The sequence below is a fragment of the Pseudorca crassidens genome, chromosome 21 (genome assembly GCF_039906515.1).
Source record: "Pseudorca crassidens isolate mPseCra1 chromosome 21, mPseCra1.hap1, whole genome shotgun sequence".
Classification (NCBI taxonomy): Eukaryota; Metazoa; Chordata; class Mammalia; order Artiodactyla; family Delphinidae; genus Pseudorca; species Pseudorca crassidens.
Window position 1 is genome coordinate 7,159,680 of NC_090316.1, and position 13,285 is coordinate 7,172,964.

Here is a 13,285-nt window from a genome sequence, read left to right on the forward strand (position 1 = left end):
ACAGGATTGAATCATAGCTGGAAAGCATCTTAATCTATTTATCTCTGATTATTTTTAGATGTGTGAAAACAGACGAGAGAGGTAAGTGAATTATTGAAGGCCACAGAGCAGTTTTCTTTTTAACAGACTTTATTTTTTTAGATCAGTTTTAGCCCATAGCCAAATTGAACAGAAAATACAGAGTCCCCATGTATCTTCTACCCAACACACGCACAGCTCTGCACACCAGAATGGTACCCTTGTTACAACTGATAAACCTACATTGACACATTATGAGCATCCAAAGTTTACAATTTACCTTAAGGTTCACTGCTGGTGGTGTACATTCTGTGGGTTTTGGGAACCATTATACTACCATACAGAATAGTTTCACTGCCCTAAACGTCCTCTGTGCTTCTCCTGTTCATCACTCCCTCTGCCCTAAGCCCTGGCAATCACTGATCCTTTTACTGCCTCCATGGTTTTATCTTTTCCCAGAATGTCACGTAGTTGGAATCACACAGTCTGTAGCCTTTTCAGAGTGACACCTTTCACTTAATAACATGCATGTCATGTTTCTGCAGGTCTTTTCCTGGCTTGATCTCTCATTTCTTTTTAGCCCTGAATAATATTCTACTGTAAGGATGGGTACCTTGGTTTATTTCATGCTTCCAAGTTTTGGCAATTATGAATCAAGCTGCTATAAACACCCATGTGGAGGGGTTTTTTTTTTATGGACATTAGTTTTATTTTCCTCTCCTCAAGTTATGAATGTTAATGCTATTTCTGATATAATGGGAAGTGACATTACCACGTGTGGTAGCAATATAAGCACTTTCTTGGATTAATCTTCCTTCAACAGGGAAGTCCGAGTTGTATTTCTTACAGTCTTCAGAAACCCCATGAAATCGGTGCCTCCAGTTCCTTTATTTTTTGGTTCTGAAGGCTCTTCCGAGGTTGGTTTTCTCTTGGATGCCTGGCTTGCAGGAATCACAATGTACTTAGCTACTACTTGCAAGTGGTAGTTTCTCAGAGAGACCATGGCTTGCACACATTCATTATAAATTTCCTGCAGGGTAGCATCACCTTTTGAAAGGACAAACTTACGGACCGAGGGGCCTGACTCTAACGAGCGAAGAAAGTTCTGGTGAGCTGATGGCATATATGTTCTCATTTCCTGGAGGAATTTAGCAGCAGAGTCTGAAGGAACTAAAGACAAAAATGGATTAGTAAGGAGGCCAAAGCTTTCTCCGATCCAGGGAAGAAGGGCAGAGTGAGGTCGGAGCGGGCGGCCATGAATTTACAACCATCTTGTTAGCATCCTACTAGTCTCGCTACTAGTAAAGGTAATTATTGTAGAATATACTTAATTCTGAAAACCACATGAACTAAACTCTTAATATTTTTGTTTTGCTTCCTTTCTCACCTTCCTACTGGGTTTGATCCTTCTAAGAAGGACAGAGTATATGTACTATACCTGACAGATCATGTTGCTGAATCCAAGAGAATATAAAGGATCTTTTGTTTTTTTTGCGGTACGTGGGCCTCTCACTGTTGTGGCCCCTCCCGTTGCGGAGCACAGGCTCCGGACGCGCAGGCTCAGCGGCCATGGCTCACGGGCCCAGCCGCTCCGCGGCATGTGGGATCTTCCCGGACCGGGGCACGAACCTGTGTCCCCTGCATCGGCAGGCGGACTCTTAACCACTGAGCCACCAGGGAAGCCCAAGGGATCATTTTTAAATAAGTGAATGAGCTCGGGAAAAAGCGTATTATCGTGCAGCCCAAAGCTTTCCCCTTTGACTATTCAATAGAAGTTTAGGAAGACAAAGAAAAGTAGAAAGAAGTTCTTCCTGGAGCTTCTTCCTCTGCCCCCTTAATCCTCTAGAAGGAATGTAATGAGTGTGGCTCATCTTTAAACTCTGGTGCAGGCATTGCCCCGGGACCCCCAAGGCAGTAGGACGGTGGAACTAGACAGTGCCGAGCCCCTCCACTCCCCAGTTTCAACTCATGGTCTTATCTCATCTGCAGGAGACTTTCTTTTTCTGAATCTGGTCTTACATTTTCAGAACATGTGATATTGGTTTCACCACAGTCAATCAGACCTCATAGACATGTTCAAAGGTCAAGATCAAGACAGTGTTGAACTTGGTCTAAGTTCTGGCTTCACTGCTTTCTAGCTCGTTAACAGGGAGCCTGGCTATTATCCTCTTTAAGTTTCTGCTTCTTCATCTGTGAAATGGGATGATTGCAATAAAGTCCCTACTATTCTCCTGAAAGCATCAGATAAGCTCAGATAAGGTGCTGATGGGAAAGTACTTTTTAGATACTATTCTAGTAGCATAAGAGATGATGATTATTTGTCATTTGCCACTCACCTCCACCAACAGTATGCTGAATGCCCAGCAGAATATCGAAGCACTGGAAGATGCTGCTTTGGGCTGCACTGCCTCCGGCAAACTTCTTTGGGGTGTTCCAGACACCTTCATACAGCAGACCCTCTGACAGCAAAGGGTTGCCTTTCCACCTAAACCAGGAAGGAAAGAATAATTGTTATTTTATGAATTGCCAAATTTTCATATGTCAAATCTTGCAATAGAGGATGAATGCAAGGTGAAATGAGATAGATTTCATTATACTTCTTCCACATTCTCCCTTCTACTCATGTTCATGCATGAGAATAATAAATAATACGGTTCTGAGCAAATCTGACATAAGTATTCTATGCATGAAACCTTACGTTTGCACTACCAAAGATTATTCCACTCTCTTTAAAATGACTAGCTTTCTTGTCCATACTCCAGCATATGCCTGGCCAAGTAATAACCCAGAGAACAGTCTGTTGTTTCTTACAATGTATATTTTAGGATATAAATGGATTCTTAAACTGGATTGATAGTAGGGACCATCAGTGGAAACGTCGTCTTCTTTACATTCATTGTCTAAGAGAAAAGAGATTCAAGCATAAGGCTACGTACCCAGACAAGTATATGCGAAGAACATTGAAAAATAGATTTGGGTCCACATAATCTGAAAAAAAGATGAGATATGTTTAATTAAGTAGCATCAGATAGATTGGGAAAAATCAAGGTGTTATAAACAAGTGATCATGGATTTCAGCATAGGATATGAGAAAGGCGTTAGGTCGGCCTGTGCAGAGACATTCCCTGAGGACAAGCTCTCCCTCACTTGGCCCATTCTCATCACCTGTGTCCACTGAACGGGGTCTACCTTGGGGCTAACACACAGCTTGTAACAAAGAGCCTGGGCCCGCCACCACTCATCCTCAGGAGACCTATTAAGCTGTCAATATTTACTTAAGGCTACTTGATGTGTTTACTGATACAACAGATAAAATACAACAGATAAATGTATCTGATACAACAGATAAATTCCTTACATAAAGAAAGCAACAAGCTGAAACAAAAAGAAAACTGAAAACAAAACCTCCAGGAGCCCTGTGGACAACGGGTGTCCCTCCCCAAAGGTTGCTAATGTCTTTGGTTTGAAGGTCTATCTTCTTGCCAAAGCCCAGTGATACACAGTCACCTGTTTGTTAGGAGCATCCCAGTAGGGCACATTTCCTTTCGCAAATCCTTGTTTCTATACTCTTTTGGTTATTGCTGGGTTTTAGCTGTTAATTTGCAATAACTTTTGAACTCAATGGCTTTTCTATTTTTCTTTTCTTTTTTTTCCTTTTTTAGTTAGCTTGTGAAAAAGCAGAATTCGCAGACGGTTCCTATCAAGCAAAAGCTAAGTTTTTCGGAACTTAAAACATCCTGTACTTTTGGTAAGTTTCTCCACAGTTTTTAGTGAGAGACAAGGATGTTCTTCAGAGGTAAATAGCCCTAGCTTGGAATTCTGGCTTCACTATTTACTACTTATGTAATCTTGAGTCATTTATCTTATCCCTCCAAATTTAGATTCCCTTATATGTAAAATGGACATAATAAAACCTGCCATATGGAAAGTATAATGATTTAGTGAGATAAAATAAAGCGCAAACACACCCACTATGTGAGAGTTGGTTTTGCTTCTGTTTTCTCTACATCTTAGATAACTAGAAACATTTGACTGTGGCCTGGCATGTTGTAAGGCATACAATACTTGCCATGAATTTGGTGAAATATTTCAAGGGCTTTGTGCAGACAAGAAGCTATATCAAGCAATGCCTTTCGCAAAGTGTCTGGGTCTTCACGTTGTATTGCATTAAATATAATGGGGATCACCTTTAAAAAAAAAGAAAAAGAAAACAAACACTTAAGATTTCCTAACACTAAATATTGGCATAGAATAGAATTCTCCTAAATCTTAATCCCCCAATTAAATTTCATATTTCCATTTCTTTCTTGGGCTGAGTACCGTCTGATTGTTTGACTAATTTCCATATATTTAATTAAGCTTGGATTTGTCCTTATTCACTTATCACTTAGAGATAAGTTTATATAATTCTATATATTTCTATTTCTGAGGGATGAAACCATTAGATTTATGTCACTGTGTGATAGAGTTCCAATGCCAAGTTTCATTGAGAATACTTCTCTCTTACTGGGGTTTCAAATTTTATTCTAAATATACGGCTTCTACATTTTATCTTTTAGGTAATACACAAAACCAAATAAAATATTTATTTCTTCCAGATGATCCCTTGTCTCCAATTCAGTCACCAAATGCTCTATTCAGTCAGGATAAAGTTATTTCATGCACAATATAGTTCAGCTACTAAGGGATTGCTCTGCTTATGTGAATCAAGATATACATTTTCCAGGATAGACGGACATACTTTGATTGCAGAAGCAGCTGCTGTTTCCACCACCAGAGAGACCAGGAAGAACCCTTTACCACAGTCCCCGCCAGGAAACGAGAATAGGATGTCCATGTTCCTAAGAAAAGTAATCCAGGAAGTCAAGAATTTAGAAAAATATAAAACAAAAACACTAAAAACAAAAGAATTTAACAAAAATATTGATATATTTGTTGAATATTTATTAGTTTTCAAGTCTTTTTATTTATCCTACATTTTCAAAATAATCTTGTGAGATAAGTATGGCAGGTTTTACTATATCCATTATGTAGTTAGGAGTAGTAGTGTTAGGTCTATTGTCTAAGGTCATATAATTAACAGTAGATTAAGCTGAGACTTGAAATTCCTTTCTAGAACTTGAAACTAAAAACTTTAAGACTAGTTCTTTCTCTATTATCCCATCAATTTTTCACATACACATGTATTACTGTATATACACACACACACACACACACACACACACACACATATATATATATATATATATAAGCTCAATGTTTATAGAGATATCTGTGAGGTATGGTTTTTAAAAGTAGAATTTTGGCTTAAATAAGTGTATTCATATCCATATTTTTATCTGTGAGCCTGATTCAATTTCTCAGTGATTTATCTGCCTAACAAAGGAATTGACTGGGAAATTCAAATAACTGATTACCCCCTATTTTCTTTTTCACTGAAGTTTTGCATTGATGCAAACGTGGTCTCAGTATCTGTATACATCTGAGTTTCATGGCAGTTAAATTTATGGTCTCAACCCAGACCACTTGCTGTGTGACCTTGAATAAGATTATTTCATCAGTTTCAGCCTCAGCGTTCTCATCTGTCAAATGGGACTGGTGATATCATTCTCCCATTTGAAAACCTTCCGTAACTTCCCATTTAAGATACTGTTTAAACCCCATATCAGAGCCAAAAGTCCTACATAATATTTTTAAGTTTATTTTTTCATCCGTTTCCTGTACTGTTACTTTCGTCATTCATTATTTATCAGCGACACTAGCCTTCCTTCGGTTCTGAAATGCACCAAGATTTGTGTTACTTCAAAGCCCTCACTCTTGCTGTTTTCTCCACTGTGAACATGCTCAGGCTTTCCTTCTTCTAACTGATGCCTAGTCACTCTTCAGGACTCAGCTTCAATAACTTGTTGTAAGGATTCTTCCCTCATGCCTTTTGTTTGGTTAGAACTCTTAGCACTTTACTTTCTTAATCCTTCTCTTAATCATATAGTAATTTACATAATTTTCATATATCTTCTTTCCTCCACATTAGCCCAGGTTCATCAGGGCAGGCTTATTCCAATGATAATGACTTTTGTTTCCTCAGCTCTTAGCCTCTATTTAGTACACAGGCCAAAAATAGTAAGAATTGGGTCAAAAGGAATAGATTTATATTTCTGGCCTCTGAAGTCATTGAGTCATAGATGCGTAGGTGTGTGTGCATTTTGTATATATGCATATTAATTAAATTTACTGACAGATCTTCCTCAACTTATGATGGTGTTACAGCTCAATAAACCCATCTTAAGGTGAAAATCTTTTCAGGTGAAAATTCATTTAGTACACCTAACCTACCAAACATCATAGCTTAGCCTAGCCCACCTTAAACGTGCTCAGCACACTTACATTAGCCTACAGTTGGGCAAAGTCGTCTAACACAAAGCCTATTTTATAATAAAGTGTGGAATATCTCACTTAATTTACTGAATAATGAAAGCGAAAAACAGAATGGTTGTCTGGGTGCAGAATGGTTGTAACTGTATCAGTTGCTTATCCTGTGATTGCGGGGCTGCTGGGGAGCCGTGACCATTGCCCAGCATCACAAGAGACTATGTACTGCGTATCTATCTCAGGAAAAGATCAAAAAAGTACGGTTTCTAGTGAATGTGTACTGCTTTTCACCATATTAAAGTCAAAAAAATCTTAAGTCAAACCATCCTTAAGTGGGGTATCATCTGCATATGCAAGTATATATATTAATAGCTATAATATCAAACAGATACAGTCTCATCACAGTCATAGATATTATTAAGGACCAGAACTACTTGCTCTTTCAACAATCATTTGAATTACTTTTTGCCTAAAATCAACTGGTGTTTCAAAAGAACACATTTGGAGGGTATTGATACACCTATGTTTACTTTGAATAACAAATAATTCTTAGAATAAAAAAGATCGAATACTCACTCATAAGTCATGGGCCTTAGGAAGACAGCCATGAAGCAGCGGATCAATTGGAAGAGAGAAAGGAAACCAGTGTAAACATTAAATGCTTTTGAGTTATTGTTATTCCATTTAATACTACTGATCTAGCAAAGGTAAAAACGATAGATAAAAACTAGAAAAAATATGTTTTCTGATATTTATCAAGTAGGCATCACAAACGCCTAACTTAGGACTTTTATAAGTGAAATAAAAAATTAAATATGCAAGGAGCACACGTGGAGAGTCAAAACTAGTTGTTACTCATAAGAAAGCTTTCTAGATCAAATAATTTCATTTTGTGGTATTCCCACATCTAGAATACTCCTCTGTAGATACACACTGAGAGCCTCTGACCCTTCACTGCAGCAGGCTCCATCACTCAGTGCTTAGGAAGTGCCTAGTTTCAAGCAGGCTGCTTTGAAAGCCCAGACCTTGCCATCTATCCAGCCAGTCAAATTAATCAAACTGAACACTTAAGATGTGTGCACTTCACTGTATGCTAACTAGACACCTCTCTCTCACAGGCATATGCATTTTTACACCCCAACAGCAGAAAAGAAAGCCCCGCTGCCAAAGATTAAACGAATGACTAGCTCCCCTTGATTCAAATGGTGTGCACTCCTTTCATTCCTGTTATAATCGCTGTTTACGTACCCACTGGGATCCTTTTTCTTCCAGTTTGCCAAGACACAATCTGCATAGACCAGAATAGGGGGCAGTCCTAGCTTCTCAGATACCTTGCAGTAAGGAACAGCAATATTGCTCGGCAAGACCTAATGAAAACACGATAGTTAGCGTTCACATTTGAAATGTCTCACCCTTTCTTCTGCTTTCTGGGTGTCAAAACATTAACTGTTATACCTAAGGGCACTGTGGAACCAAACAAAGGTCATTTTCTCTTCCTCATTTCGTAACTTAATCCCAGTGCTTGTTAAACCCTTACGTTTTAGATTTGTGACGATGCAGACATAATCTGGGCATGGAGAGAACAAAACAGTAGAGGGCGAAAGGAAATAAAAGCTGTATCTTGATTTTCTAATGGCCAGTGAACCATTTGCAGCCATTCGCTCATGCATCCATCCATCTCACAAATATTCGTTAGGCAACTCCTCTGTGCAAGGTACTCATTCTGTTTCCCAAGCTTCACAAAATGCAGTTACAATACTTTTAGAATGTTTTACATTAACTGTAAACTGGATATAAATCTGTCATGTTAGCATAAGAAATATGAGAAAATCTCCAAACCTTCCGGACGTCTCCATCACCTTCACCCCACACGTACGCCATGGTGATATACCCCAGAACCAGATGTGCAAGGCGCTGCAACTTGTGTCCTTGGAGGCCGTCAATGCTGAAGGTTGTTAACTGAGAATAAACAGAGAGGTTGACCCAACTCAAAATGCATGTTGTGATAGCTGCAAAGCCAAGTTAACACTTTGAAGACGCTAAAACAGAAAACGTCATATTTTTTCAAACCTTCTCAACTTCTGCACGTAGTTGGCCATTCTTAATCAGTTCAGGCAGATTTTTAGCAATGGAAATCCAGGCATCATAAGGGTGAGGTAGCTCCTCCTTGAAAAGAAGAAACAGGACTTTGAGTTACTAGTGGAAGGTATCATAAAATAGTTTTGCCTCCGCGGATGGTCCGTCTTGCCTCTTTCGCAGTGCTGTGCAATGCTGACACTCTCTTACCTGTCGAGTGACACCAGCCCATGCATTGTCATCTGCACACTCAGGGCTCAGGACCTTCTCTGTGCCCTTCTTCTTCCTCTCATCTACTTCTTTTTCAGAGGTCACTTCAAAAGTTTCACTGAAATCTTCCTGACTATTCCATTCTATTCTTATACCTCCAGTGAGGAATCCTGTGGATTCTACCTTTTCACATTAAGTAATTTATTGCTATCTGCTATTATTTTTTTCTCTTCTCAGCTAGATTTTAAGGTTTTTTAATGGAAGAGAAATGAGATTTATTAAATGTCAGTAGGAGACTAGGCAGTTTTACTCAGTAATTTCTCATTTAGTTATAACAATGGCCCCAAAAGTTGATTGTTATCTCCATGTCATAAATAAGAAAAGCAAATGTTGGGCAGTTTTTGTAACTTGTTTTGTACATACAGTTCATTGTGATTCAAACATGAGGGTTTCCAGCTTTTAAAAAATCTTGCCCTTTTTACATCTCACTACCTGATGGCAAGGATTTTATCATGCTTTTTATTCTATTTTTCTTAGCACAGTACTGGACATGTACGAGGTGCTGTATATATACATGTTGATTGCTTCCTTTGGTACTACAGGCTAATTTTTTGCCCAGCAAGTAAAAGTGAAATGCAAATAAAAGAGTGTTAAAAACAAGACAACAGGCCCCAAATGGAGTAACTTAAGTCCCATGTCACCAAATCAAGACAATACTTATTACAGTTTCTGCCTCTCCCAAAATGGAATCTTAAACCAGTCAATTCAGGATTACCTGGCCAACAAGTAGTGCGGTCATCTGCTCACAGACTGCTGCCATTCCCTAAAGGAACATGACCTTGACACCCCAATCCACTTTTTGCTGGTGTAACTTCCGTGTTCCTGCTCTCTTCTGCCTAGAGAAGTCTTTCATTTTTGTGCAGCTCCTGAGACCTCCTTTCTTTCTGCTAGTTGGGATGCTGCCTGATTCATGATTCCCTGAAGGAAGCCAATGACATCTTTAAAATTTACTCAGTTGGGTTTTGTTTTTTAACACGCGTCTCCCTGGATCTTATACTTATAATCACATCTCAAGGGAAAACATAAAAACCAAAGGCCTAGGCCACACCCTGGAATGAGATTCACATCCCTGAACAACTCCCCTAGGCCTTCTTCATTACGCTGCTTCCTGACATGCTCTTAGCAGCACCAATACTATGGGGATGGAGGACACATCAAGGTGAAACCAAGGTGAGTGAGGCTTTAAGCTTCAAACCAAGTTAATACTAGAAAGAAGCTATAAAACACAAAGACAAATGTAACATAAACTTCAAACATGTTCAGGGGCTGCAGATAATTGGCCAGACTTAATCTGTCAGGGCAGATTTTTAGGAATGAAAGATCCAGGCAGTATATTCACTAGATAGTCACCTTTCTTGTTTGCTCTGAGTTTTTCTCCCTAACCACACAAATACTGTGCTCTGGTGTTTTTAGTAATACAGATACATTTTCTTTGTTGTGTATTTCACTGTGTAGCATGCCCGACTTTTTGATTATTGCTATTTCCCCCAAATAACAGAGATACGTTATTACGTGTCAAGATTAGTGTCTTATTGGACAGAACTTTCAACACATGTAAAATTCAATCAGTAATATCCTTCTGGTCCAGAGGATGCCTAAATGATAGAATATAAATTAATGAGGAGTGACACAGAGGGCCACTCAACTCCTGCTAGATTAGAGAATGTGTTTTGCATCTACATGGAATCAGAAGACATATTATTTTCCTTTAGAATAGGAAGCTGATAGATTATAAGAGATGAAACAGACATTTTTGAACACATAATTTCCAGGAAAGATCTTCAGTGAGGAAATAAAAGTAACCTCTTTTTTTCTTCCATCCTGTTTTAGGATATTGAATCTAACTTCCTAAGCATCTCAAGTAGCAACATTACTTTTTAAGTAGCTCAGGAAGAGTTTTGTTTTGCTTTAGTTTTCGGGTTTTGCTTTAACCCTTGGAATCTGTTGTAGAGGTCTACATAATTACTGTGATTTTTTTATTTTCCAGAAGAACCAACTTTTTAGGGAAAAAAAAGAATAAATTTGATATGAGGCTTTGCAGTTTCTGAAAAAGTGTTTTTTGGTACCATTGATAAATACATCCTTGAAACATCCAATCCTGGCACTATGGCACTTGTGTGCTTGTATGAAGGGGAAGTAAGTCTGAATATTATGGATTTGCAAATATAAAGTAAACCAGTGCTTTTAGTAAAAAAATTAAAACATACTTCATTTTCTTCAATTAACTTAATTATGCGAAGAGGAAGACTAGACTGGGGAAAAAAAATTGTTTGAGATTTGCCTGAATTACCCAAGGTAGTTACAGGATGTGATTTCTAAGTACAGTTAGATTGGAATCTCTGAGTAAATTATATATACGCTGCCTTTAAAGGTTCCCTTTAGAGTGTGCACTCATCCATTTGAGCCACAAACAAATAGAGACATCCTGGTATACAGCATTGTCACAACATGTAACTGGTTCCTAGAAATCCTCTCCTGGAATCTCATGTACCTTGTTAAACCCAAGAGTAGGGAAAAAACCCAACAAAAAATGCCTTGTGATCTCTCCTTCTCTTGAGTGAGGCTGTGTAGCATAATTGATAACAGTTTTAAGATCACAGACTCTGCTGTAAAGAGAGAAGTAAGTCAGAAAGAGAAAAACAAATACCGTATGCTAACACATATATGGAATCTAAAAAAAAAAGGTTCTGAAGAACATAGGGGCAGGACAGGAATAAAGACGCAGACATAGAGGATGGGCTTGAGAACACGGGGAAGGGTAAGCTGGGACGAAGTGAGAGAGTGGCATGGATATATATACACTACCAAATGTAAACTAGATAGCTAGTGGGAAGCAGCTGCATAGCACAGGGAGATCACCTGTGACCACCTGGAGCGGTGGGATAGGGACGCTGGGAGGGAGACGCAAGAGGGAGGAGATATGGGGATATATGTATATGTATAGCTGATTCACTTTGTTATACAGCAGCAACTAACACACCATTGTAAAGCAATTATACTCCAATAAAGATGTTAAAAAAAGAAAAAAAAAGATCACAGACTCTGGAACCAGACTGATTAGGCTCACATCCTATCTCTGCTATCACTAGCTGTGTGAGTTCGGATAATTACTTAAATTCTGCATTCTACATTTCTCATCAGGAAAACAAGATTAATAACATACATACCTTTCAGGATGATTGTAAAGATAGAGTAAGTTAACATTTGTAAATTTGCTAAAAAAATGCGATGTTAAGTGTTTGATGATTACAATATTAATGATAAGATGCTTTTCATGACACTCTTAGGAAGATAACTTAGGAAAATGTAGTTTTAAGGCACACATTCACTCTAATGCCTTGCCCTTTGTAGGCAAAACTTGTGGAAATAAAAAGGTAGCTCTAATTCTTTCTAACCCTGAATCTTAGGCTCAGTAAACACCGAGCAATATTAATACAACACAAAGTTGCTTGGTGGCCCACCTCAAAAACACTATCAAAGCAGGAACACATATTTTATACAATCTAAGGTATATCAGCTGAGAAAGGGGGTTCTTTGACTCATGGGTCATTTATTACTTTTTTTTTTTTTCAAAATACCCTCTGAAATGCAATTGCCTTAAACCAAAATACTTCTGTAGTCTCCTTAACTCATCACACTCTGTGCCTGTGTAAGATAAGTAAGAAGTGCTTCTAAGGCTAAGTTTCTAGGTAGAAAATTTTAAGAAAGTTGAGACCCCTTTTTTCAAACTCTGCCTCCAATTTTGGTAATGCTTTATCCACTTGTTCAATAGAAATTACTGAACCACATTTGTTCTATAGAAGTTAACTTGTCCAGGTAAATCATGATAAGAAAATATTCTTGCCCAGATTTCAGTGCCCTTTCTTACCAATGGATTGGGCAGAGCAAAGCCCACATCTTCATCTATGTGGTATTCTTCAAAGATCTTCCAAGAAGTTTCCACAGGAGATGACTTGCCAGGTGCCATTCTTACAGCCTGCTCCTCTGGTACTTCTCAGTTTCTTGAGTAGTTTCAGATCATCTATTTATTAGAGAGGCTGTCATAGCCAATGACCACAACTCACCTCACAGGCATCAAGAAATTACTTCCACTTTTAGAATAGTTTCATTTTCTACTTTCTTTATGTGTAATCTGATGAAAAATAAAACTAAAAAAGTCTCACTATTCATCATACGAAGAAACTGAAAGTTTATATTCTGGCAAACATTTATTACTAGGAACATCTACTGCCTTAAGGAAATCAGAAAGGGCCTGAAACAACAAAAACCATAAAAATAGGTGACCAGAAAGAACATTTTTATTTTATGGGAACTTTTGAATCTTTGAATTAAAATAATGAATTTAATCATGGCTAACGTCCTAAACCATCATTTAGTTATTAGTTACTGGCCTTCTTTAAACCCCCAGGGTTCTTTGAACATATTAGTGTCTTGTTTCAGTAGCCATGAAAGAAAATCTCTGGTACCCAGAGTCAGTGCCTCTGAAATAGAAAAAAAAAAAAAAAAGAAAGAAAAAAGCAAGCACATGAAGAATTTAGAAACATAGCATCTC

At 38.2% G+C, this 13,285-nt stretch overlaps 1 protein-coding gene across 1 annotated transcript; it reads right to left on the bottom strand.

The window, feature by feature from the left end:
* Nucleotides 1-111: 111 nt before the first annotated feature.
* Nucleotides 112-12,809, bottom strand: IDO1 (indoleamine 2,3-dioxygenase 1). Its single transcript, XM_067721577.1, has 10 exons — nucleotides 12,602-12,809; nucleotides 8,458-8,553; nucleotides 8,227-8,346; nucleotides 7,636-7,754; nucleotides 6,964-6,978; nucleotides 4,760-4,859; nucleotides 4,088-4,205; nucleotides 2,955-3,006; nucleotides 2,355-2,503; nucleotides 112-1,188 (listed from the first exon to the last, which is right to left on the bottom strand). The coding sequence occupies exons 1-10, from the start codon at nucleotides 12,698-12,700 to the stop codon at nucleotides 824-826; spliced, it is 1,233 nt and encodes a 410-aa protein (XP_067577678.1). The 5' UTR covers nucleotides 12,701-12,809; the 3' UTR covers nucleotides 112-823.
* Between the last annotated feature and the right edge of the window lie 476 nt (nucleotides 12,810-13,285).

What these genes read in the sequence shown, in the direction of transcription:
- IDO1 (XM_067721577.1), bottom strand. Translation starts at nt 12,700, where the DNA reads ATGGCACCTGGCAAGTCATCTCCTGTGGAAACTTCTTGGAAGATCTTT. An exon ending in AATATTTCACCAAATTCATG is followed by an intron (nt 3,007 to 4,087) that starts GCAAGTATTGTA and finishes TCTTTTTTTCAG; the next exon opens with ATTATGTGGACCCAAATCTA. An exon ending in TCAGCATACTGTTGGTGGAG is followed by an intron (nt 1,189 to 2,354) that starts GTGAGTGGCAAA and finishes TTTTGTCTTTAG; the next exon opens with TTCCTTCAGACTCTGCTGCT.